The sequence below is a fragment of the Mauremys reevesii genome, linkage group 3 (genome assembly GCF_016161935.1).
Source record: "Mauremys reevesii isolate NIE-2019 linkage group 3, ASM1616193v1, whole genome shotgun sequence".
In the NCBI taxonomy this organism is placed as follows: domain Eukaryota; kingdom Metazoa; phylum Chordata; order Testudines; family Geoemydidae; genus Mauremys; species Mauremys reevesii.
In genome coordinates this window covers 86,897,821-86,925,634 of record NC_052625.1, presented here as the reverse complement: position 1 = coordinate 86,925,634, position 27,814 = coordinate 86,897,821, and the positions used below count along the sequence as shown (strand labels likewise).

General features: G+C 41.6%; 1 protein-coding gene across 1 annotated transcript in view; it reads right to left on the bottom strand.

Annotated features, from left to right (window-relative positions):
- The window catches only part of SFT2D1 (SFT2 domain containing 1), a 41,067-nt gene extending 15,523 nt beyond the window's left edge, over positions 1–25,544 (bottom strand). The window contains exons 1-3 of the mRNA XM_039532431.1: positions 25,452–25,544; positions 9,019–9,105; positions 1,859–1,941 (exon numbers count right to left, since the gene is read on the bottom strand). Coding sequence (XP_039388365.1) covers positions 1,859–1,941; positions 9,019–9,105; positions 25,452–25,514 — 233 coding nt within the window. The 5' untranslated portion in view covers positions 25,515–25,544. The remainder of the gene's footprint in view (positions 1–1,858; positions 1,942–9,018; positions 9,106–25,451) is intronic.
- Between the last annotated feature and the right edge of the window lie 2,270 nt (positions 25,545–27,814).

Genomic DNA, 27,814 nt, shown 5'->3' with positions numbered 1-27,814 from the left:
AGGATCGTCCCGCAGACCAGATGTGGCCTGCGGGCCGTAGTTTGCCCATCTCTAGTCTAAAAGGTATGAAGACATGACAATTGCTCTTAATCACCCCGACCCCTACCATATGGTGTCCCACAAGACTCAGTTCTTCCTCACACCCCTCTATAGAAGGCCAGAGAGAGGCTGCAAGATGCTGCAGACTTGTGCATTACCAATATGCAGATGAAACAACTATACCCCTCCTTTGTCATCAATGCAGTCTCTGCCACTACCAGCATATCTTAATGCTTGGAAGAAGTCAGCCGAAACTCAACTCAGAAAAGACTGAAGTGATCTTAGCAGAAGGGAGTAGAAAAACAGTAACATTTGCCAACACTATCATCAGCTTCAGATAAAGGCATCAGATTGCAAGAAGGGGATAACATGCTTCAGAGTCATGTACTCATCCCTATGTCTGGACACAAATTGATGTAACAGGGAGCAATGCATTCTTTCCACCTTCCACAACCATTTGGACCCTTTCCTATCAGATAGTACTACAATATGCTTTTGTCTCTTTCAGGTTACACTACTGCAGCTCTACCCGAGGATGACAACTGACAAAAGAGAGGGCTGAAGATGGTGGCAGCACACAGTAGTGAGCCTGAGAAGTCAAAGGCAAACCCATCATCATGCTTCACAAACTCTACACCTGAAGCAAATGAGGAGCCAAATTAAAAATCCTACTCTGCAAAACCCAGAGCTTGCAACCTGGCTACTATTTCAAATGGCCTTACCTTTCAAAACAGCTACACTTCGGGGGATGATGCAGCTGATGACACTGAAATTCAGACAACTGACACTGGAGACAAAGGGGCAGTGTTCTCAACAAGCGGCCCAACTATGATCCTTTCTGGCAAAGAGCTCCAAACAGGACCCAAGATTTTGTGTAGATCAAAATATAAGAAAATGTTGACGGGTTTTTCGGCGCTATGCACAGGGTTTGTAAAAGCAGAAAAAGTTCAAAAGCCCTGAGCTAACCCTTTACACAAACACTCTAGTGAAAGTGGAGAGGGAGGACCAGGACTGAGAAAGAACTTTACAGACTCAAACTTCATGTTCATAGAGTTTGGCACTTCACCCTGGTGAAACATATAGGAGAATGAAATCAGCACAATCTTACAAGGCCTCTTTTGTAGTTTAGCAGCAGCAACAAAAAGTTAAGTTTGCTATTGTTTTTCCTGAGAGCACAGCCTCAAAAGCCACAGTCTCAGCAGCATGGCAAGGCATCTGCCTGCAAGAAGGAGTGGTGTGAATAGATAAAATATAGCAGAGTTTTAAAATTTTAAAGTTAAACAATTTTTAAAAAGACCATACTTGATCTTATTCTAAGGCAAGATTTTTCATGGATTCATTTTTCGGGTCTCACAGACTGGTTTTCCATTAAAAATAAGATTAAAGGAATTCTGGTTGAAAGCAAGATGTTTCCTATCATAAGATGCCCATATTGAGTTGCCTACATTAGTGATTAATTACTGAAATTGGGGTGTGAGGAGATGGCAGATGGATTTAGAAGCACACAGAAGTCTAAAACCTATAGTCTACAACCCACCAGCCAAAGTAAATAGAAATCAGGATGCATTTATGAAGTGATCACAGAAAACACAATATAATTGCATAGAAGTGCGAGGGAAACAAGTAACTGGTATATTCCCATTGTAACTAGTGTATTAGTAACATGAAAAATGTAAAGTGCAAGATACATATGACCTGAAATTATAAGCAGCATTGTTCTTCACATTTGAATATTAATGTTACACACAAATTTGCAGTTAGAAATTCAGATTCCAAAATGGTAGAACTTATTAGTGATAACTAGGAAAATAATTCATACCTGGCTAATGCAGAAATATTTCCTATGGTGTAGAACACTGCAAAAAGTTTCAGCCCCGAGGGAAGCCACAGAAATGCTGTCCCCTGCACAAGAAAAAAATATTTTCATACTTTCAATTGCTAGTCCATACAGTTTAGTGTGTCTGAAAATAAATGTAAACCATAAAATTTAAGTCACAAGAAAGTCACCATGACCTACACTGGTCATACACTGTATTCAGAGACTGCACTAACCATCCAGCAGATTAATACCTCCCTCTACTGGCAAGTGAGATGTAATGATTTCGTGTATTTAACCGAGTCTCCCTAATGTTATTGCAGAGGTGTGAAAATAAATCCTATCAATATTACTATAGCCAACATTTGTATAAGAGGCCTATTTCACAGGTTTTTAGTAGTAATTGTAGATGTTTACTTTTTAGGTTATTGTACAGCAGATAGACTTCTGTTTCTTTAAAACCCATAATTCTAAGTTGGAAGCTCCTGTACATTATGTGAAAGGAAGACATCCATGAAGTTACACTGGACTAATATCCACAATCCCTCCAAATCCACTACAAAAAAGTCCTCCATCACTTCTCCCACTCATTCCAATCATAACAGTTCTAAAAAGAAGAAGTCTGAGTCATCAAACCTCGGCTGGCAGACCAAGCATGTGCATGGACAGGGGAGGAGAAGTTTGAATCAAGCACCTCCACTATCAGCCTCCATGTTTAAACCAGGGGGTTGATAATTCAAACCCCTCCGCTGATCAGAACTGCCATGACTAACAAGCAAGAGAGGCAGATTCTAAAGGTAACCAGAAGCCAAGCCACTTAGCGCTTCTTCAGACAAAACCAACACCTTAAATCACACAAACCAAAAGGAGGACAACATGGATCAGAGCACAAGCCTAGTGTTCCATGTAAAAAGTACCACTTAAGCAAGCAGTGACATTTTGCATCAAATACAGTTTGAGTCATCTTACAATGAAGACCCAAGTGCAGCTCTCTAAATGACAAAGGAGTGGATGACTGTGGCTAGGTTCAGATAAAACTGTGCCACACCCAGATAAAAAAAAGCACACATGGCCTCTGCTACTTGATCATCCAGAAGTGGCCAGGAATACTATAAAAGACTACCAGGATGTGAATATGACAAACAGTCTCTGCCAATTATTCCAGATGCTTTCTCCAGGGTCATCTCACTCTTATCTGGGTTAAACCTCAGCCAGCTAGCTCTTAGCCAAGCCCTAATGAAGGTTAGGCCCTGCATAAGTCATTTGTCTGCACCAACCAGACCTGCAAAAAGAGCAATGTAAAGCTAGGCATCATCCATATAGAGACACTGCAGTCCACCTACTTCATTCACTATCTTCCCCAACAGCCTCACAGACTTTAAGGCCAGAAGGCACCACCATGGTAATCTCATCTGACCTCCAGCACATTGCAGGCCATAGAACCTCACCTACCCATTCCTGCAGTAGGCCCGTAACCTGTGGCTGAGTTACTGAAGTCCTCAAACCTTGAGTTAAAGACTAAGTTACAGAGCATACACCATTTACTCTAGCTCAAATCAGCAAGTGACCTGTGCCCCACACTGAAGAGAAAGGTGAAAAACTTGCAGGGTCTGCCAGTCTGACACGGGAGAAAATTCCCTCCTTACCCCAAATACGGTGATCAAGTAGATCCACCAGCCAGACACCTGGGAAAGAATTCTCTATAGTAACTCAGAGCCTTGCCCATCTAGTGTCCAATCTCTGACTCTTGGAGAAATCTGCTAATAGCAGTCAGGGATGGAAATATGGAACAGAAAAGGGGACAATGGAATTGTGGGAAACCTACATGAACCTTCAAAGCATATCAAATTGCTTTGTACAACCAGCTTCAGACCTGTAGAGGCAAAACCAACCAATGGAATCTCAAAATTTTTATTAGGGCTGTCAATTAATCCCAGTTAATATCTGACTAACTGAAAGCAAAATTAACGTGTTTAAAAAAATTAATGTGTTGTTTGCATACTTGAGGGTTGGGCAGGAGACATCAGTAGTGGGGGGCTGAAACACTAGCCCATGGCTTCCAAGGCAGCTGGGGCTGAAGCAGCCCATGCCAACCTGAAGCCCCAAGCAGGGCTGAATCCCAGAGCCCCCAGCCCTGACCCTATATTTGAAAATATAGAAAACCCCCAAAATATTTAAATAAATGGTATTCTAGTATTAACAGTGTGATTAAACTGCAATCAATTGCATGATTAATTTTTTTAATCATGCGATCACTATTAATTTTTTTTAATCGCTTGACAGCCCTACTGTTTAGCAGTAGTCCAAGTGAATTTGAGCCTAGTGTCAGCATACCAGATAATTCTCAGATTGAATGATTATTTTGTACACTGTCAGATTCAACGCAAGACTGATAGCAGTACCCATCACTACAGTAACATATTGCCACTTCTCTGAATATTTGGTTCCCTTTGCATTCCTCTACCAGTTCTCAGTGTCCCATTCTTGCCTGCCTTCCATGAAAGACAGGGCAAGAGCTATTACTACTAGCAAGTAACATTGAAAAAAATGTAAATGACTTCATTACTAACTTAGTCTTGCATCACATCGGCTTCAAGTACTCTACAAGATGCCTTCCTGACAGGGTTTGGCTTGAAATAGGAGATGCCCCTCCACTACCCCTCCCCCAAAACAGCTCAGTCACAGGCACAAGCACATGTAGAATTAGTGGTTATGTTCAGCTAACTGTTCTAAGTGTTATTTCCTGAATAGAAGTTTTTGAAATATTTCAGCTCACAGCTTCCTAAAGACCACAGGTTGCCCTGCATCATCCAAAATCATATAGAAACAGCATAAGAACTCATAAGCCAGCATCACTTGCCTTTTCCCAGGAACAGATTTCAATCAATGGGACAGTGATGATATGTCTCCATACGTCTCCACTTAACACCGCAGAAAATATGTATTCTAAAGTGACAGTGAAAGCTGTTCATCCATGTGCTTGAATGTGCCTTTAATTTGACCCTTTTTCATATTAAATAGGAGATAAATAAGTTACCATTTTATCTTATGGCCAATAAAATAGAGCCCATGGTATAGGCATTCACTCTTGGGAGAAAGATATCACATGGCAAGTCTAAAGCATCTGACAAGGAAGGTTTTATTCACATTGTCACATGCTGTAGAGAGGAATAAACTATGCCTGCTTCATTTCTTAATATGGAAGAATGTCACTTCTGCTAAGTTATCTCTGTGTTTCATATTTTATTAAGACTCTGATAGAGAGAATGAGACTTATTTACTTGATTTTCACTGTATAGGAGACATTTAATAAGTCCTTTGCCTGTAAAGCATTTCTATCCTTTGTGGTTGGAAGTCATATTATATCAATATTGGATCTACACTCCATCAAAAAGTAGTAACTTAAACCATACCACTTTGCAAACAGTTTTTCCAAGCTACATTTCAACTGATTAGTCGTGCTTTTTGGGTGATGTCACAATTATACACCAACACTCACAAGAACTTCACTACTCTACACATAATGAGTGGAGAGATTTACACATTAATGGATGGTTTAAATAAAGGTGTAAATACTCACAAAAATTACGGTTCTAAATGTGGCTGTTTGGTACACAGTTTGGAAGTCTCTGCAACACATGCAGCAGATTTTTCAAAAATGACCACTGATTTTGGGTGCCCAACTTGAGACATTTTTGGCTTAATTTCAGAAATGCTGAGCAACAATGCTAGGTGAAGTCAACAGGAGTCAGATGCTCCGCACCACTGAAAGTCAAGACAAAAGGTGTCAAGTTGGGCAAGCAGAACTAGCAATCTCTTCTGAAAATAGTTTGAGAGTGGTAGACGTCTTAGTCTATATCAGCAAAAACAATAAGGAGTCCTTGTGGCACCTTAGAGCAGGGTGGGCAAACTACAGGCCGCATCTGGCCCGCCAGGGCTTTGGATTCCGCCTGTGGGACTGCCACCCCCATGGTGCTGCGGGCCCCACACCACTCCTAGAAACACATGGCACCACGTCCCTGGGGGGGGAGGAGGAGGGGGCAGGGGGTACTGCCCCCACAGCTCCCATTGGCTGTGAATGGAGAACTGCAGCCAATGGGAGCTTTGGGGGAGGTACCCACAGGGGAGCAGGCGAGGGCAGCATGCGGAGCCCTCTGCGCCCCCCCCCCCATCCCCAGAGGCTGCAGGGACATGGTGCCATCCGCCTCCGGGAGCAGTGTGGAGCCAGGGCAGGCAAGGAGATGGCCTTAGCCCCATTGCGTGCTGCTGCCACCCCAGAACCTTCACCCCGAATCCCTCCTGCACCCCAACCTCCTGCCCTGAGCCCCCTGCTGCACCCTGCATCCCTCTTGCATGCCAACCCCCTGCCCTGAGCCCCCTCCCACACTCCGCACCCCAACCTCCTGCCCTGAGCCCCCTCCTGCACACCACGCCCTTTGAAGGTATACATTGTCCCCAAATCTGAAATAGTTGTGGATGAGGACAAAGTCAAAGTTCAGTCACCAGGTTTGCTGTGACGTTATTAGGGATACTTTTCCTGATGGCTCGTAGTCCATCTTTGTGTGGCACGTGGTAATTAAAAAGTGGCAATTCAACAAAAAACTTCAAAAACAGACTCCAACAAGAAACTGCAGAACTGGAATTAATTTGCAAACTGGACACCATCAAATTAGGCCTCAATAAAGACTGGGAGTGGAAGGGTCACTACAAAAATGTAATTTTCCCTCTGCTGATACTCACACCTTCTTATAGACTAAGACATTTTGGAGCATTAGCTTTCATGGGTGAATACCCACTTCGTCGGATGCATGTAGTGGAAATTTCCAGGGGCAGGTGTGTTTTAAGGTGGAGTTTTGAGAATGCTTGGTGGAGATTTTGTAGGTGTTGGTCTCTGTCTGAGGGGTTAGAGCAGATGCGGTTGTACCTCAGTGCTTGGCTGTAGACAATGGATCGTGTGGTGTGCCCGGGATGGAAGCTGGAGGCATGAAGGTAGGCATAGCGGTCGGTAGGTTTTCAGTATAGGGTGGTGTTAATGTGACCATCACTTATTTGCACCGTGGTGTCTAGGAAGTGGACTTCCCGTGTAGATTGGTCCAGGCTGAGGTTGATGGTGGGGTGGAAGCTGTTGAAATCGTGGTGGAATTTTTCCAGAGTCTCCTTCCCATGGGTCCAACACCTACAAAGTCTCCACCAAGCATTCTCAAAACAATACCCGCACGAAACAGATCAACAGAGCCAGACGTGTACCCAGAAGCCTCCTACTGCAAGACAAACCCAAGAAAGAAACCAACAGGACTCCACTGGCCATCACATACAGTCCCCAGCTAAAACCCCTCCAATGCATCATCAGGGATCTACAACCCATCCCGGACAATGATCCCACACTTTCACAGGCCTTGGGTGGCAGGCCAGTCCTCGCCCACAGACAACCTGCCAACCTGAAGCATATTCTCACCAGTAACTGCACACCGCACCATAGTAACTCTAACTCAGGAACCAATCCATGCAACAAACTTTGATGCTAACTCTGCCCACATATCTACACCAGCAACTCCAGCACAGGACCTAACCAGATCAGCCACACCATCACCGGTTCATTCACCTGCACGTCCACCAATGTAATATACATCATCATATGCCAGCAATGCCCCTCTGCTATGTACATCAGCCAAACTGGACAGTCTCTACGGAAAAGGATAAATGGACACAAATCAGATATTAGGAATGGCAATATACAAAAACCTGTAGGAGAACACTTCAACCTCCCTGGCCACACAATAGCAGATCTTAAGGTGGCCATCCTGCAGCAAAAAAACTTCAGGACCAGACTTCAAAGAGAAACTGCTGAGCTCCAGTTCATCTGCAAATTTGACACCATCAGCTCAGGATTAAACCAAGACTGTGAATGGCTTGCCAACTACAGAACCAGTTTCTCCTCCTTTGGTTTTCACACCTCAGCTGCTAGAAAAGGGCCTCATCCTCCCTGATTGAACTAACCTCGTTATCTCTAGCCTGCTTCTTGCTTATATATATATTATATACATACATACACACACACACACACCCCTGCCCCTGGAAATTTCCAATACATGCATCCGATGAAGTGGGTATTCACCCACGAAAGCTCATGCTCCAAAACGTCTGTTAGTCTATAAGGTGCCACAGGACTCTTTGCTGCTTTTACGGATCCAGACTAACACGGCTACCCCTCTGATACTTCACACTTTCTTATGAACTGTTGGGAATGGGCGACGTCCACCTTGATTGCATTGGCCTTGTCAGCACTACAAAAGTAATTTTCCCTTGGATATTCATCCCTTCTTATGAACTGTTGCGAACAGGCCACTTCCACCTTAACTGAATTGGCCTCGTTAGCACTGACCCCCAACTTGTTAACGCAACTCCCATCTTTTTATGTGCTGATTAGACAGACAGACACTGTATTTTTCACTCCATGCATCTGATGACGTGGGTTTTAGCCCACGAAAGCTTATGCCCAAATAAATTTGTTAATCCATAAGGTGCCACAAGAACTCCTTGTTATTTCTTCTGAAAATGTTATGCTTGAACAAGAAATTGTGAGGTATATCACAGGTTTTTGCTTCAAAAGTTACTGCCCCAACTTGCCTGTCTATCAAAGCATCCTGTCCCACTACCTCTTCCCACCACTACCTGTCCTCCCCAGGTCATGGAATACAGCTTAATTCAAATATAGTGGTATACACTATTTTGAGTCATTTCAACAATACATATTATCTAGCAAAATATCATTAATTACACCAACAACTGGGAGATTAATTGCAAGTTACTGAATTTTGTGAATTAGCCAGTGGACAAAAAAAAAATGAGAAAGTTCTGCCCAATCTTTTTGGTTACTGTATGTTTGTTTTAATTTAAAATACTACATAATATACTAGGAAATTTTGTCAATAAGAAGGTATGTCACTAGACCATTTACTGTAAATAGGGGAAGACTGCCAGTAGTGTGGATTATGAAGTGTCAGATCCAGCAAGGTATTGATCACCTTTTATTCCAATTGAAAATTGGAATAAAGTTTTCCTGTGGGGTGCCCCGCACCCCACAGGATCAGGCCCAGGGAATGAAGATTAGCAAGATTCTACCACAGCATCTTCATAAAAAGGTAGAAGAAAAATTCACTTACAAGAATAGAACAGAAAATACCAGTTGCAAAACATATGGCAAACCATTTCACTCGAGTACCGAAACTAAGCGTTGAGGCATCAAGGACCTTGGGGGAAAAGAAAGTTGAAAATTAGAAAAATATATTTTGGACAGTACCTAAAACTCAAATACTTCTTTTGCATTTAATGAGCTTTAATAATAAGTACAATCATCTTGATTTCTCAACCTGCAACAAGTATTTACATTTTACCTTGCTTGCCTAAGAAATCTCATGTTTAATTTGTTCCAATTTAAAGATGGGGTTAGCAATTTGATTAGACAGGTTACTTTAGTCCACTTTAAAATAATATGCATACCATGGCATTCAATAATAAAATGTTGCCCCCACAGATAAGCAGACCTATCCATCACCAAACAGTTACAACTAAGTCATGTCATGCCAAACTAGTGAGACCATTTTCTGCACAAGTTTACTCTAGTGAGCAACATGTGTTTAGCAGCTGTCAACTAATTTGCTCCTTTATACTATATGGAAGAGAAAGAATGAATGATCATATACAAGTTTGCTAGTGAACATTCTAAACATACAGCTTTGTACATCCGTTTGACAAAGCTACCATTTTTGTTATCAAACAAACAAAGCAGTCAGATTTTGCTGCTACAGAAACAGAACAGCAAAATGGAACGTGTGCCAAACAGAAAATTGAGAAAAGATATTTAAGTAAGTGAAGAGGTATAACAAAATTTGACACAGTCCAGTTTGTTTGCTGAGAAACCACTCCCAAAATTAAAACAAATGCAATTAACCTGTGTAACTTCAGGAGTTTTCTGTATACCAGATTTCTTACTCAATTGCATACCTTCCTTTAACCATCCCTTAAAAACAATTCCCTTGTTTTAAAAGGGATGGTTAACACTACTGCAGGGGTAGGCAACCTATGGCACGTGTGCCGAACACAGCACATCAGCTGATTTTCAGTGGCACTCACACTGCCCAGGTCCTGGCCACCAGTCTGGGGGACTCTGCATTTTAATTTAATTTTAAATGAAGCTTCTTAAACATTTTAAAAACCTTATTTACTTTACATACAACAATAGTTTAGTTATATATTATAGATTTATAGAATGAGACCTTCTAAAAACATTAAAATGTATTACTGGCAAGCGAAACCTTAAATCAGAGTGAATAAATGAAGACTCGGCACACTGCTTCTGAAAGGTTGCCGACCCCTGCACTACTGTATGCAATAAGTAATTTAAGCGGTCTTGGTTACAGACTTTGCAAATAAAATGTATCAAGAGACCAGTTAGGGATGAACCTCAAATTCACTCTAGTAACAGGAAGGATGACTTCAAAGCACCACATGTTGCAGAATAGCAAGTCCAGCTCTTCTTGATTTTTGTTCATTATGGTTGGAGAGTTCTACACATTGACTAACCAGGGAGTGCCACATCACAAGCAGTAATCCCCATTTCCATTAGTGCTTCAAGTCTGGCAACCACGAAGCACAATATAGGATAATTTGCCTTGGGCAAAGTCAGTGAGTTTAGATTTATACTCAACTGCACCATGGTCAAACAGTCTACAAACTAAATCCTAGCTCCAATTTATCTAAGATAACTATAAAGGAGTTGATTTAACATATGCTAGATCATATCTTCAAACTTTGCCTCTCATTTTATGTCCTCGCTTTCAGTTTTCTACTGAATTTCAAACAGACATCATTATGATAATACTTCATAGTGATTTGACTTAACTGATTTCACGTTCTGTATGTGGATGACCCATTTCCTGGCTAGATTCTTCAAGAACAATGTTCAGCAGATTGTAAATCTGCTAATTTAGTTGCACATCTTTTTGAATCTTTATTACCTTAAAATACAGCATGTTTACTTTACACAGGTTTAGATCCAAGGATGGGGGAAACAGAATATTGTTTCTCTTCATGCCATTATTGGTCGAGCTTATTTTTTTTAAGAATCTATTTTAAAACCTACCTGTTTATTTTTGCATAGTCAGGTTAGTGTGAATGCTTGAAATATTTTTTAGGCATAAAGCTAAACCAAATTAGAACACTAATTAGAAGTCTTTTTGGCAAAAACGACTATATTAATGAAACAAATTATAGAAGGTGCTCAAACCATTAAAACTGTTATTGAGATAGTTTTCTTCAGTGACTTTATTCTTTGGTAAGCATTATATATACTACAAATGTGGTTTAAATCTATCATTTGATCACAGCTAGGATTTCAAATGATTTAACATGAGGTGGATTTACCTATATACTACTGCAGTTAAAAAGGAGACCATTAAAAAAAAACACACCACTCAGACTTCGCAAAGACACTGAATTTTAAAAACAAAAGATACCAAGTCTATTGAATTAAAATGTCAAAATATGTAATTTAAAAATAAAACAGAGAATACAGGTACTTAATGCTTGACATTTGCTTACAGATTCAATGCACTGATGAATACAAAGTATCAGAGTTCTCTTCTCCTGTTTTCAACAATTAAGAACGCCTTTCCAAATGACAGAATATGTTGCTTACCTTATTAGATCAAACTCTTTATCCTTATGTAGGCATAAAGGAAGTAGATAAAAGAGTAACTATATGTCTCAAAAAATGAAAGAATATATAGTGATTATATTCCTGAACAAAGAATCAAATGGGAAGCATTTTCTGCACATTTATTCAAATAGCTGAAGATACATATTTGCATCACATGTTCAGGTACATTAATTCATGCAAATAACCACAAGTGCATATAAACATGTTAAATCCTTTCCATTGCAGCTCAGAAATGAAGTGAAGTGCTATCACCACATTAAAGATACCAGACAGCTTCTTTTGGAAAGCCACCATTTTCAGTCTGCCACAAGGAATGTGTGGGAGAGGGCAGTTGTTTCTTCAAGCCTATCAGGCATAGTGTTGCCAACTCTCGCAATTTTATTTCAAGTCTCACAATATTTGGTGGGTCTTTTAAGTCTAATCTCCGTGGAGCAACTGATTACATGAGAATCTCAGTACTAATTTTTAAATCGAAGTAAGTTCTTAGCCCTCCTGGTTGCAGTGAATATCCTGAAAACATGAACAAAGTAGCCTAAAGGCTTGGAAACCAGAAGGCAAATAAAGCCCTTCTCCACCACTCCAAATATAAAGCCTCATGATTTAAGACAATGTAATGATTTTTAAGGACTTGACTCATGATTTTTGGATATTTAGGGTTGGCAATGTCAGGCAACAATTAAAATTTAGCAAACAGCTAAGACAAAAACTGCAGAACAAGCAGGAATGCTTCTGTAGTAAGGACACTGACAACTGTAAACAACTGATAAGCTTATATGGTCAATGCCAGCCCAGTAACTCAGCTCTTAGAGCAGAAAAAACCCTCCCTTCACAGCCCACCTGATATCTGTAAGCTCTCATCCCTACCCCTTCCCACCCCACCTCTTTCCCCCACAAGGTAGCCATAGATGCTTGATGCAATAGGAGGCCTCTATACGTACATACTGTTTATTTGTATCTTTGTTCAGGGTTCTCTCAACTTGTAACAATGTCTGTCTCTGTAGGTACAAATAAATGCAAACAAATTGATAAGAGAATGTATATAACTGGCCACTATGGCACCATAGTTTTGAAGCTGCTTGTCAGTCTTCCCGGTACCATGAATAAACCCGCTTCAGTATTGTCTGTGCTTGCCTGATTCTTGGGGAAAAGAATCTTTTTGCCCAACAATAAGTAGCTGCATACAGAGGGGGCAGCTTGGGCAAAGACCAAAGCGACCCAGCATATGCAGCCATGTTCAGATCAGATCAGAACAATAGGAGTCAAAAGTCAGAAAAGAGTTTGATTTACTGGCCACTTTTTATACCTTCCACCCTGCATGAAATAAATCTGGACCAAATTACTTCAACGTTTGAAACAGCATGCAATCCAGACGTCTTGTTAGCTTTTTCCTTTATTCTCCCTTCCCACCTAGCATATCCACATAAGATTCCTCAAGACTACCACTTTATAAACACCTAACAGAGTACTATTTGAATCTTCACAATAGAGACTAGTGAATAATGCAGCTGAGCAAATGGCTGCACAATTTATCCTTCTGGCAAGTTACTAAGTGTGCAAACCACAGATTTCTCTAGCCACCAGGAGACAAGCAGCTCTAGTAGGCGTAGGAACTGCATATGGCAGTCACCTTCTGTGTCCCTGGGAGACCCTCTATGCCAACTGGCAGAGGGCCCACCATATTGTAACTCATGTTAGGCCTGACAGCCACTACCCCCAAAACACTGTTGTCATAATATGTATCTAAAAGATGTCATGTAAAGTATCCTATGTAAACTGGTGACACATTGATCCAGAAAAATCACCATGATATAGAACTTGTGCAAAACCCATACATACATGTATGCTGGAAATATGTTCTTAAAATATGCACTGCCTCCCAAACATAAACCAACCTTCCCTAGACAAACGAAAGTGGATTACCCCATCCGACTGGCTTGATTACAGGCAGAGGACAATGAAAGTATATTCACATAAAAGGTAAACCAAGCAATCAAGCTAACTAGCAGCAACTCAGGGAGTACCCTACTGGACAGAGTGTGTGCCAGGAATCCTTCCTGGCTCTTGAGACACAAAGGCAAAAAGCTCTTGAGAGACAGACAGCAAAAAGGAATTTTAGTTATCCATCACTTCAGGGACAGCACACTGAGTCCATGAAAGTTAGATCCCCGAGCCTGGAGGGCTCAAGATGCTAGTAACCTGATATGAGTAAAAAAACTGCATAGGCAAAGATTGTTACTGGCTAAAATTACATTTTAGTCACTAGAAAGCGTGCCTTGTTTTGTTTGTAATCACATGTGTTTCTTTCCCTCTCACTTAGTACCACTTAAACCTCTGTTCTTTGTCAATAAAAACTTATTCTTGATTTCTAACAAAACCATCTCAGTGCTGTGTATTAAAGTGAAGTGTGCCTTCAACTAACTTAACACACTGGTGTGTACACTGTCTCACTGGAGGCAGCAAACTTAATTTCTGAGTGTGTCTCAGTGAGAGGGACTGGATACTGCAGAGACACATCTCTGGGGAACTAAGTAACTGGCATTCACTGGATTTCATTGTTACCAAGGTTTAGTTTGGCAGACTCTTGAAGAGCTTGCTGGTATGGCAGACAGGTTCTGGGTCAGCTCCCTGACAACTTAGCAGCAGCAAAGCTCCCACTTGCTGAGGCAGGGAGCTAACACAGAGGCTTACAGTTCTGGGTGTTGTGAACAGAACTTCACATCTTCTCCAGCAGCACAGCTCAGAAGTTGTGCAGACGTTAGGCTCCCTGCTTGCTGGCCTTAGGCTCTTCATCATGCTAGGTACTGAACACAAAAGAGGAGTAGTCCCAGTCAAAATATTTATAATCTAATTTGTCCTTCATGTCAAACAGGTGGATATGACACAGAAACTGCAAAATAAGACACTATTATGGTACAATTAAAGACTATAATGATTGTGGTTTAACACAAAAGCAAGATTGATTATTTCATCCTGGACTCCTGATTATAGCATTATGCCACACACTACAATATTTGCATTATTGGTAGCCTTTGCTTAGTAGAAGCCCAGGTAAAGATAGCAGTGCATATTCCATGTCTGGAAAGAGATTATCAGAACTGTAGCATAGGAAGGAAGGGAATTTGTACAGCATACATCCTCCTAAACATCTTTAGCTGTGCTGCCCTTTACCGCTTTGCTTCCCAGGGGCCCAAAATGCCATGATGAAAAAGGAACAAGCAAAATCACCACCACCTCCCCTTTTTGTGTAATTAAAGTTTAATTCACCCCACTGACAGGAAGCACAATGAAACAAAAGACTCCGATACGGACATGTCAAGGAGAGGAACTGTCCACTGAGACATTAGAAGGGCGTGAAAAGTGAAAAACTGAAATCAGGACAACAGACTTTCTGACACATAATTGTTTTGTAACAGTCTAACGTAGGATCTCCCACTGAAAGAAAACACCTTATGATGTCACTGCTGAATTGCAGCAAAGCTTGCTATGGGCCCCCAACAGATCAAGTGAATGCTGATCTGCAGTGTTGCCTTTCTGATCATAAAAAGATCTATTTCACTTTCCAAATTGTTTAGTTATGGTTCTTCCATACATGAGTCACTCAGAGAAGAGTTGGGGAAAGTTTCTCTTATGGGTAACTTATTACAAAATTGTCTACTACAGGATTTCTTGCACCTTCTTCTGAAGCTGTTTGTATTGGTCACTGTCCAAAACAGGATACTAGATTTCTTTGACAGGGTAACAAGCCTTGTGGATAAGGGGAGAAGCGGTAGACCTGGTATATCTTGAGTTTAGTAAAGCTTTTTATACTGTCTTGCAAGACCTTCTCATAAACAAACTAGGGAAACGCAACCTAGATGGAGCTACTATCAGGGGAGTGCAAAACTGGTTGAAAAACCATTCCCAGAGAGTAGTTATCAGTGGTTCACAGTCATGCTGGAAGAACATGAGTGGGGTCCCATAGGGATCAGTTCTGGGTCCAGTTCTGTTCAATATCTTCATCAATGATTTCGATAATGGCATAGAGAGTACACTTACAAAGTTTGCAGACAATACCAAGCTGGGAGGGGTTGCAAGAGCTTTAGAGGATAGGATTAAAATTCAAAATGATCTGGACAAACTGGAGAAATGGTCTGAAGTAAATAGGATGAAATTTAATAAGGACAAATGCAAAGTACCCCTCTACCCCGATATATCGCAACCTGATAGAACAAAAATTTGGATATAATGCGGTAAAGCAGTGCTCCGGGAAGGGATTGGGGGGGACTGCGCACTCTAGCAGATAAAAGCAAATTCGATATAACACGGTTTCACCTATAACGCAGTAAGGTTTTTTGGCTCTCAAGGACAGCATTATATCGGGGTAGAGGTGTACTCCACTTAGGAAGGAACAATCAGTTGCGCACATACAAAATGGGAAGTGACTGCCTAGGAAGGAGTACTGCGGAAAGGGAGCTGGAGGTCATAGTGGACCACAAAATAAATGTGAGTCAACAGTGTAACGCTGTTGCAAAAAAAGCAAACATCCTTCTGGGATGTATTAAGCAGGAGTGTTGTAAGCAAGACATGAGAAGTAATTATTCTGCTCTACTCCGCACTGATTAGGTCTCAACTGGAGTACTGTGTCCAGTTCTGGGCACCACATTTCAGGAAGGAAGTGGACAAATTGGAAAGAACCCAGAGAAGAGCGACAAAAATGATTAAAGGTCTAGAAAACATGACCTATGTGGGAAGATTTAAAAAACTGGGTTTGTTTAGTCTGGAAAAGAGAAGGCTGGGGCGGGGGGGGGGGGGGGGGCCCCCAACAGTTTTCAAGTACGTAAAAGGTTGTTACAAGGAAGAGGGAGAAAAATTATTTTTCTTAACCTCTGAGGATAGGACAAGAAGCAGTGGGCTTGTAGCAAGAGGTTTATGTTGGACATTAGGAAAAACTTCCCAACTGTCAGGGTTGTTAAGCACTGGAATAAGTTGCCTAGGGAGGTTGGGGAATCTCCATCATTGGAGACTTTTAAGAGCGGGTTAGACAAACACCTGTCAGGGATGGGCTAGATAATACTTAATCCTGCCATGGATGCAGGCGACTGGACTAGTTGACCTCTGGAGGTCCCTTCCAGTCCTATGATTTAACGAGTCACTGAACTGGTACATCAGTTCTTACGTTACTAAGCTAAGCTGTCTGATTCCATCTGCCTTGTCTTGCTGCTTCCAAATATCTTTTTCAGTAAATTATACCTTTTGACTAAATCATTGCAATTTATACAAAGCTGTGCATTTCACACTTTGACAAGGCTGTCACTAATAACAAGACTGTTCAGAAGAGTAGGAAAAATACTACAGCTGAGACTTGTTGAATTAAAACTTAATTCAATGTCTCAAATTAAGTAATTAGTAATTGAGATCTTAGAACTCTATGTATTCTTTTATGTGGAAAGACTCTAGAGATTTAGGGATTGATATTTATGATTCATTCATATACATTCTCCTCAAAGCATGTTGACTGCATGGTACTACACTAGCACATTTCTCTCTACACCACTATGCTCCAGGGCGGCGTTCAACATCTAGCTGACAGTCAGCCCCATACCATCTATGGGTGCAGCATGCTGCTTTCAGTCACTTCTATAACTTCCTTATTTCTAAAAGGAATTTCTTCCAATGTAGGAAAGACTTCAACTGTCAATCAGAATTCAGTCCCGGATTTGAAGTTTAAAAAAAAAAAAGAAAGACTTTTTAGATTAAACTACAAATGTTTTCTTTGCATTTGTATAAACAGCTGATTAGTTGGTATATGGGCTAGTGTTAAACAGATTCCTTCAAAGCTTTAAAAAAAATAATGTAAGTGTTCAGAGCAAGCATGAAAAATGCCAGCCCAAAGAATATTTTTCAAAACCTCAGTGAAAATATAAGGGCTTTTAATTAAACTGCTTTCACAGCCATAAGAGAGACAAGGTGGGGGAGGTAATAGCTTTTACTGGACCAACTTCTGTTGGATAGAGAGACAAGGTTTGTCAAAAGACTGCTTCTGGGACCAACAGGGCTACAACTACACTGTTCACAGCCATAAGCAACACTGAAGAATGAAAAGGGAAGGAAAGAATAAAAGCATATGGATCCAAAAGAGGGAATATGTTTCTGAAGAGCCTTAATATTTAAATGCCATTTAGCATTTAACAACATCCTTAATAAAAGCCTTCCTAGACTGTGGTGACCAGAACCACACAGAAGTACTATAATTCTCCTATTTGTAATCCCCACAAAATGTTATTGTGAAGGAGCCCTAGCAGCCCCACAGTTAGAATAGTTCCTTTCCCACTTCAGCATTACGTAGATACCTTAAAAAACTGAAAAGATTCTACAGTATGTATAATGTATGTCATCTGTTTTTAAAGGTCATCAAGGCAATATAACACATAGGGTAATGTCACCAAATTAGGGGTTGTAATATTTAAATAGTGGATTTGAAAAAACTCTTCCACTTAAACTATCACTTTTAATGATAACTTAGTTAAGCCTTTGATGGAACATGCTGTCTCTACCAAATGCATGTACTTCCTTCATTAAATGTTACATTTAGCACACAACATTGCTCTGATCAAGAACTGCCCAAATAAAGGGGCCTCTGGGAACATCCCAATCCCCACTAGGTAACATACTTTTTACAGCTTCAGGTTATCAAAACATTAATAATATTACAGACTAGGGATCAGCAGCCTACCTTTTGCCAGGAAGCCACATCCTGATCTGAGAAGTTCATTAGAACAAACTAACTTTAATAAACACATATGTATGTCAGTAATAAATATCCCAGATAGTATGTATATTGGGAGGTGCTGGGAAAGGTAAAATACCACATCTACCCTTACTAAATTGAGTCAGCCAGGAACTGAGCAGATTATTCCTTTTTGAACCATTTTCCCCCTTTAGAGTAGGGATTATTCAGCAAAGCAAGTTGTTTGGCAGTTATTTAAACCTGACCTGTTGAATTCCAGTACAAAAAGCAAAAAAATTATTTAATACAATGTATCTGTTTGTGACAGTGAGATATCTTATGAATTTCACACTAGATGAAATTGAATATTTATACTTAGCAATAAAATTACTTATTTAAAATTAGTCACATTGTTCTATAACTCAATTTTTTAAAGATGGGATTCATTTCATGACTTCTTTTGTCACCTTAGTTTTAACTATACAGGCAAGTCTCATCTTACGCGGAGTTGAATGGCAATACAGTTACAGAATTAAAATTGTTATTTTTCTCTTTTTTGTGTTTTTTTTTTGCTGACCACTTAAAGCTGAAATCGTGTATGTTAAATGCGTGTAAGATGCGACAAACCTGTATAGTTCCCATTTTCTTCAGGAAGTTTAAGTTTAGTTTAAGAGGAAGTTTTAACTTATTTTACTGAAGGTGCTGTGTCTTTAATGAAAAAAGAAATTAATAGCCTCTAAACTGTTATTTATCTATTTCCTTGACAAAACTGGTCTGATGTTTTAGGGCAGAGATTTTCAGGAATGGGAGGGACTTTTTAAAAAAGGACTAGGAAGTGATTCTCAATGTTTCAATCTTCAAAATATGAGTTTATATTTGAGAAAAATCTTCCAGTTCTAAATGGATAGTTACAATTTAAGAGTTCATATGAAAATAGGTATTGTTTGGGGATTTGTTTAATTGTGTAGAACCAATAAATGTTGTATACCCCTCTACTGGGTCAGCAGAAGCAACTGAACTATTCCTAGAGCTCTGCTAACATCCTTGTTAATATCAACAACCAAAACAAGATATGTTATTACAGAAGTCACTATGTAAATTAAAACAAAAATAACCATGCTAGTTAATTAATGCACTAATTAAAAACATTAGGACAAGTTCAGGCTATTGTAAACGTAATGGCAATTTTTAAGTTATTTTTTAAAGAGTGTGTCCTCTCAGTGCCCTGAATCACATCTTCCGACATTTTTGTGGCAATGACCCATCTACCTATTTTTCACCCCACCTCTCAAAAGGGCTAAGTAAATTTAAGTCTGAATTAGATGTATTTCAAACAGGTTCCAAAATTAACGATGAGCAGAAGTTAGTAAAACAGAGTAAAGGAACTACAGGAGATATCTGAATGGGTATATACATTTTGTGGTGGCTCTGGGAAGAGCATTTGAAGGAAGATACTGGTAGTTAGCTACAATAACTAAATATTTTCTGAAGAGCAAAGATAACAGTATGTACACAAAAGTCCCGATTCCTACAAGATATTGAGCAACCTCAGCTCTCGGAAAGTGCTCAGCATTCTGCAAGATCTAGCTTTAAAAGGATTTTTCATAAGATTTGGTAGAAACATCTGTCATTATTTCACTATTTCCATTCACTAAATCATGTTTTCGGTGAAGCTGACAGTTTGCAGATATGTCTGGGAAGCTTTAGCCCAAAAAGTACATTTCAGCACAAAGGTGATTGATTTAATTTTGGAAACCTGAAGAAAGGCATTCCAGCTGTTTTAGAAAACACAGTAAACACTCTGTCAGAAAAGGGGCCAGAATCCAGTAGCCCCCAAAGTTCTCTACCTTAAAGAGAGAATGCAACTTTCATATCAAATTTACACATTAGAAAGTCATGAAATTCAAAGTGCAAGGTCTCTGCTGCAACACCATCTCAGCCATGTAGCACACACAGAGCATTTATTCCTTTCTCACTCTTAAAATGGATCTTTTACATCACTGGTACAGTCACAGGTAACACTGTTGTAAGGCTTATAAAGAAGCATGCTAATCTTTCTTCAGTGAGTTTTTTCATCTGTGCTTTTAACACCATATTAGAGTAGGATTGAAAAGTTTTTAGAAGTCTTGTTTACTTTTCCACTATTAAAAAACGTATTAAAATGCAGAATAAAGGAAGCCAAATACTACATTCAATAAGGAAAAGGGTACTGGAAACTCATGGAGTTTTTGTTCCTGGGAGTTAATGTTCACTTGATCATAACACTGGGTATACCATAAACTATTGCTTAAAGATCATATGAACAAACTTTTAAATGCACTCTAGAATTTTTTTTAAAAGCCTCCCTGTATATTCAGTTTCCTCTCTTGGTAAAGACAAATATAAAGAACTATTTCAATTTATTCTTTCTCCGCCCTACCCTTCCCCCATACTACTTTGTGTTAGTTTTACTTTCATTTTGACACAAGTATTCTGAATGGTGTGCTGACATAGTGCTATCCTAAATACACCAGTAACTTGCAATATATTTTTCTACACATTCTTCATTTTATTTTGAAAATTAGTACTAAATAAATGCATCCCTGGTACCTCCAAAATATTGCAGCAGGACAGTGTAATTTAGTATTTTGAGTGTTTAGAAAGTCTGGGTTGATCTTTTGTTTGATAAAGAGAATTCTCTCAATTTCTTCATCAGATTTATTATTCAACTGAAAATAGCCCTACTTGCCAAATTGAGAGTTAATAGGACAGATGAGACATACATAAAATTAACAAGCCATATGATATCTATTGCATAACTACCAGCTATCCTTAAGAGAAACCAGTTGTTTTCAACTAAATATTTGTCAGTCATATGCTACCTCAAAAAGATAACCTAGTACAACATATTTCAATTACATTAATGTAGGTCTCTTATTTTTCTCCCATATTCCTATACTTCAAACAGTATTAGGCATGCTACCATTTAATGCCTTTTTGTAGTGGTATATAAAAGAGGGAAACTTCTTAAGAACAGTCAATGTCAGTTGTTGTGATGTTTAACACTTTGGTAAATGGAACCCAAAGATCTAAATGTTTTGGTGTTTTTGCTTTACTGGTTAGATTTTTACTTCCACATTGACCTCTAATCTTCTGAGCAGGCATAGCCTAGAACATGAGAATAGATTTGAATCTACTACACAGACTGTGTATAGCCTAGAAAAAACACAATCTTATTTTATTGTTTTTAAAGGAAGTCTTTCGGAATATGCCTGTCAAGCTAAGGCCCTTTCTACACTATGAAGGGATGCAAAAACTTATGGTTTGTTAACATCGTGTGAATCCATACTACAATTTTAAAAGCTATCCAATACCTGATACAGGAGTCACCAAAGGTATGTCTGAACAGAATTAGCTTCAGCTGGTTTAAGTGTAGCATGGACAAAGTATACAAGTTTCGTTGCAGATCCCGAGTCTTGGGCCAACCATAACCACAACATGACAGCATAATGCTGAGATGAGAATATCTTTGCAAATGCATGCTTTCTGAAGCAAAAGGTGAATGGTATCTACACTAGCAATAGTTCTCTTGTGGGCCTGTTTAAAAGAATCCAAGTTCTCAAAGGAGGCCACATTGGTGCATCTTCACTGGTGGTGGTAACAGATCACCACTGTTTACACCACCTCACCTAACCTGCTCAAACAGGCCTAGAAAAACAGGGTGATAAAAGTGTCTGCAACCTATCTATGCTAATGCTCCCACCAGTAGAGCTGAACCAGTGGTAGTGTAACAACATAAATTAAGAAAAAGGCCACTGCAAACAAGACCAAAGGTTTGGTATGACAACACATTCAAATGCACATACACTACAGGGTGCAATACTCCAAGTATAAGCACCATATAACCATCCATTGTGTAGTGAGTTGGTGTGGCTCCCCTCCTGCCCAGCAGAGGGAGCGCCCCTGCCGACACCCAAGTGGGCGGAGCCACTGCTGCCTGTTCCCACCCCCCCGGAAGTCAAGGGGCGGGACAGGAAGTATAAAGGCCGGCCGCCAGAGCTCAGTCAGGGCCCAGCCGCTGCAGGGAGCAGACGTGCCGCTGGGAGCTTGTGACCGGGAACTCTCCAGGACTCGAGGCAGTTGCCCTGACTGGCTGGAGCTTCCCCGGGCCTGCTATGAGGAGGAGCCCCCGGAACCCCCCCACACCCGTTACTGGGAGGAGCCGCTGGAACTCCCCCGTGCCTGCTACGAGGAGGAGCTGTCAGAGCCTCCCTGTCCCTGCTGTTACCCGGAGGAGCACGCCTGGCCGGACTTCCCTGAGGAGCTGCTGGACCTGCCACCAAGCCCTGGTCGAGAGGAGCCTATGCTGGTTGACTGGCCTGGACCCGGTGCCACAGACGAGGTAGGCCCTGAGGGGGAAAGTGGAAGTAGCCCGGGGCTAGCCGACCCCAGTCAGGCTGCAGACACATACGAGCCTATGTCAGTGTGTTGCGGTCAGGACCCCACTGACCTGCAGCGGTGATAGCCGCTGCTAGGGCCCTGGGCTGGGATGCAGTGGAGTGGGTGGGCCTGCGTGTCCCCCCCCCCGCCACCCCACTCACGGGTGGCAGTTTCCCCCTCACCCAATGCTCAGGTGCAAGGACCTGGGCCTATATACCGACCTATTGCTGCTCAGCCCCGGCACCAAAGGGCCTGAGCCACTTCGTACTGTTTGTTGCTGCTCAGCCCCTGCACCAGGGGGCCTGAGCCTCCTCGAGCTGTGTACTGTTGCTCAACCCGTTCAACAGAGGACGTGTAGTGAGTCGGTGTGGCTCCCCTCCTGCCCTCAGGAGGGTCGAGCCCCAGCACGAACGATTACACTGGCCAAAACATCAATGCTTCTGTCTTGATATAGTTGCCAGGAACACAATCTCAAAGTGTAGACATAAATAGCATCTTTTCAGATAGGACTATTCCAATATATACTGGCTGATGGCTGTACCAGCCAGATGCAGGTGTGGGGGAGGGGTGGCCCTAGGGGATTGAACTGGCAGTGCTTTACCATGGCTTGTGTAGTCATGGCACAGTGCTGGGAGAGCATGCTCTAAAAAAACCCCACCTCCACAAGGGGCGTAGCTCTCATCACTAGCGCACTGTCTATACTGGCGTTTTACAGCACTGAAACTTGCTGCTGTCAGGGGATGTTATTTCACACCCCTGAGCGAGAAATTTGCAGTGCTGTAAAATGCCAATGTAGCCAAGCCCTCACCTACTTCTACCATGTTAACAAGAAAACTACATTTAAATCTCCCATAAAAAATGTAATTTATCTCAGGAAACTGGGCATGTAGAATTTTGCAAGGCTGGTTTAAAGCTTTATTACAAATGTAAGAAAGTGATATTATAAACTACACTAATAAAATTACAGTCAAGTCACTTATACTGTAGTTTAGGGTCAGATATTTAGGAGTGATGCATTTCTAGCTCCCGGATTGACTCTGTGGAGAGATACGTCAACAATTGACATAATTAAATGCTCAGACACTCATCTTATGATCACCCCCTATAATGAATGCTACATTGTCCAGTAGGACAGAATTATGTGAGTATCTATACAATATTTCCAAACCACATAAGTTGCCACAGGATGGCAGATGAAGTCTCTTGTACTTAGTCTCAGATGTATATGTTCCCCCCCACTACGCCCAGGAATTTAAGGTGTTTTTTCTTTTCTTTTTTTTAAAAGAGCAAAAAAACCCATAATTTCAGACCAATTGTTCATGCAGTTCATTATCCCACTTCAGACAGTGGCAAATACCAAATGCTTCCCAGGAAGAGACAGCCCTATAGTGAACAATTTACAGAAGAACCTCTTCCTAGGGGAAGTTTCTGAAAAGCCCCCAGTAATTCGTGGTTGGTTTAAACATGAAATCATAGGATTTTAAAAAAAAATCCCTTATGTGAGAAATTTAAGAGAATAAAACATGAAATTCAGTGCTGTCTAATGCAATGTAATGCACATTGAAAGGAATAATCTCAACTACTCATACACGTTGCTGAGTTCTAAATTAGCTGAATACTAGATTAACAGGAAAGAAACCAGGGTATCATTGTGACCAGTACCATGAAAATCTCTGCTCAGTATGCTGGAACAGTCAACAAAATAAACAGCACATAAGATACTGAAGTTAGAATGACAAAAATATAAATGTGGGGTATGCCTTCAACTCAAATAATATGATGTAGTCCAGATAACACACCCAGTATAGAAATAGCAAAAACAAAAGGGATTCAGATTGATGATGAAAATTATTGAAGGGGAAATTGTTGTACAAAGAGAATTAAAAGAATGAGACTAGTTTACAAAGAAAATGAGTAAGAGGAAAAATAAGAGACAGGCATAAAACAACATTACAGAGAATATAAATTGGGTGCTCCTCTTTACCCTCACTTGGTTGTACAATGAAGGCAACACACACACAGCTTGAAAGACAGCTAATTTAAATAAATAAACATATATTGATTTACACAACATATCGTTAGAGTTTCACAGCTTTGCAGAGGTCAAACAAGAATTAGACATTTATATGGGTAACTAGAAGATCCACATTTTTTTTCAGTAGGATTAAAAACCCAAGGACTTAGCCACACGAGGAAATCGCCTGGAACAGCTATTGTAGGTCATGCACTCATTACTCCAGAATAAAGTGATTTTTTTACTCCAGGGAAGCGTACACCCAGGGGCCTATTCCGGAAGCGCTAGCCCGGTCTGTTTCCCCTTCCAGACAAGCCCTAGAGGACTCCAAACCTTCACGCTTCAGGATACAAACTAATAAAATTGAGTGACGGAACCACTTTCCCAGTGGGGTTTCCTGCTCGGGTTCTGACCCATGGGCTTCTGGCCGGGGCGGGGGGGGGGCAGTCAGCGGGGCAGGGCAGCTCCCGTGTCACGGGGGGGGGGGGGCCCCCTTAGCCAGCCCGCCCGGCTTCCAGGCGCTGTCCTGTGGCGGGGAGTTCCACAGGCCGCTCACCAGAGACGGCGCCGGGAGGCGGCTGATCCCTAACTACCAACCCCATCGGAACAAGCGACACAGACCCCACCAGGTGTCACTGCTACAGCGGAGAAACCGATTCTCGCCCCGGGACACGAGCCCCTTCCCGGCCCGGGGCAGCGCTCAGGCACCCGGCGGGCACGGGGGACCCCTGGGAGGTACCTGCGTGGTCAGCCCCTGCTCCTCGTCCTCGTGCCCGCTCAGCACCCGGCGCAGCTTCTCCATCTCGCCGCCGCCGCCGCCTCAGGCCCCTAGTCCCGCCCGCCCCGTCGCCTCCCCCCTCACACCACTGACCCCCCCGCTAACCCCTCACCGGAAGTCACGAGACCACTAACGGAAGGAGAGGCGCCGCTGCCGGGACTTTAATCCAACCATTAGAGTCCGGCCGGGAGCCCCGCCCCCTCCGGGCGAAAGGCCCCGCCCCGCCTCCTGGTTTCTCCTTTTATCTCCACCCGCTTCCCCAACTCCGCCCCGCCCCGAGACTAGCCCCGCCCCCTCCCGCCGCTTCCCTCCTCGCCACGCCCCCTTCGCAAACGCAACTCCTGGTCCCTCCTCCTCAGCCTTCCTAGTGCCCGCGCCCCCTGCCGGCCGTGGCTCCGCCCCTTTTCTCATCCCCGCCCCCGCCGCAGTCGCAACCGGGGCGGCTTGGGGCCCTCCAGCTCTGGGGCAGCGTTGCGGTGCCAGGCGGGTCGGGCGCCCAACCAGGGTGTTAGTTTGCTTAATTACTTGCTAACAGCTTCAGTCACCTGCAACAGCTGGCTCTGTCCCCACTGCCAATCAGTCCCATAGAGAGGGAGTTCTGTAAAAACGCTATCTGGTCACCCTAGGTGCTAGAACAGTTTTTATAGTGGGGATGCTGAGAGCCATTGAACCAAACTGTAAACCCTGTGTATGATGGAACCCACTTCAAGCCGGGGGGGGGGGTGCAGTAGCACCCCTAGTTCCAGCACCTATTATGACCCCTGGTTCTTGTGTTATGTGAAGGAGTAAATAACACTTCCTTAGTCACTTTCTCCACACCATTCATGATTTATAGACTTCTTATCATACCCCCTTTACTCGTCTCTTTTCTAAAATGAACAGTCTGTCTTTTTAATCTCTCCTCAAATGGAAACTGTGCCATAGGCCTACTCATTGTTGCCCTTCTCTGTACTTTTTCCAATTCTAATATATCTTTTTTGAGATGGGGTGACCAGAACTGCATGTAGTATTCAGGGTGTGGGCATACTATGGATTTATATAGTGGCATTATGATATTTCCGGGCTTATTAACCTTTCTTAATGGTTTCTAACATTCTGTGAGAGTTTATAACTGCTGCTGCACATTAAGCAGATATTTTCTGAAAACTATCCACAATGACCCCCAAGATCTCTTTATTGAATAGTAACAGCTAATTTGGACCCCATCATTTTGTATACATAGTTAGGATTATATTTTCTAATGTGCATTACTTCACATTTATCAACACTGAATTTCATGTGCTGTTTTGTTGCCCAGTCACACAGTTTTGAATATAGTCTATATGATAAGATTCCAGGAACATTACTCACTGTGTGTCCCTCTGAAGCCTACAATGTCTGTTGAGTGAGTGTAAAAAGTGAGGCAAACAGCTACAAGCATGGTTGAGAGCTCTTTTAGTTCAGAATAGCATCAGATTGAACCATCACTGAATTTCATGGTCTGTTATAGTCCAATTTCTAAATTCTCAGCCTTTCTGACTTTACAAATTACACCTGGGATGGTGTACAGCTATGGTAAAGCATGTATCTATCTATGCCATGCCAAGAGTCCTAAACCATTGTGATATCACAGGTAAATCAACTAAGCACCATCCTTACTCTGTGGCTAATTTGCAGGCATCAGTTTCATTGGTTGTATGAGGAGACTGTACTGATGGTGGATTATTTGGCCTAACTGCCACTGGAATAAATCAATGCAAATCTTCCAGCACAGCCCATCCCTAGACACAAATCAACACAACCGCCTACACAACACAACCAGCTCACATGATAACCCCAAACACACATAGTCCTCACACAGCACAGATCCAGCATTTATCTCCTGCAAAAGAAAAAAAATCCCCCAGCCAGTACAACACAGCGCCCCCACAAATCATAACTTTGCCATCACAACACACTCATACTTACCATAAAACGATTAACTTGAGCAGAAAAGCTGCTGGTTCATTGCTACTCAGTATATAATTATAGCTATAATGGACTGCTAGCTTCAAAATATTTGCAGGAGAACTCACAAATCATCTAGCTGCATAATTCCTTATTGTTGCCTTTCAACTGGTCAGTTTTCGCTTCTGAGACTGGGTTTAAATATTTGAGTGTCAAATCCTGCAAACCTTTATTCACATGAATATACCCAGTAATGCCCAATGGCGATTAAAGACTACAAATATGAATAAGCATTTAAAGGATAATTCCCCTGGTGATAAGGCCTCTTATAAGATAATGGCAAAATTCTGTTCTTAATGACAAGTACACAACTGCATTAAAGTTGCATGAGTGTTACA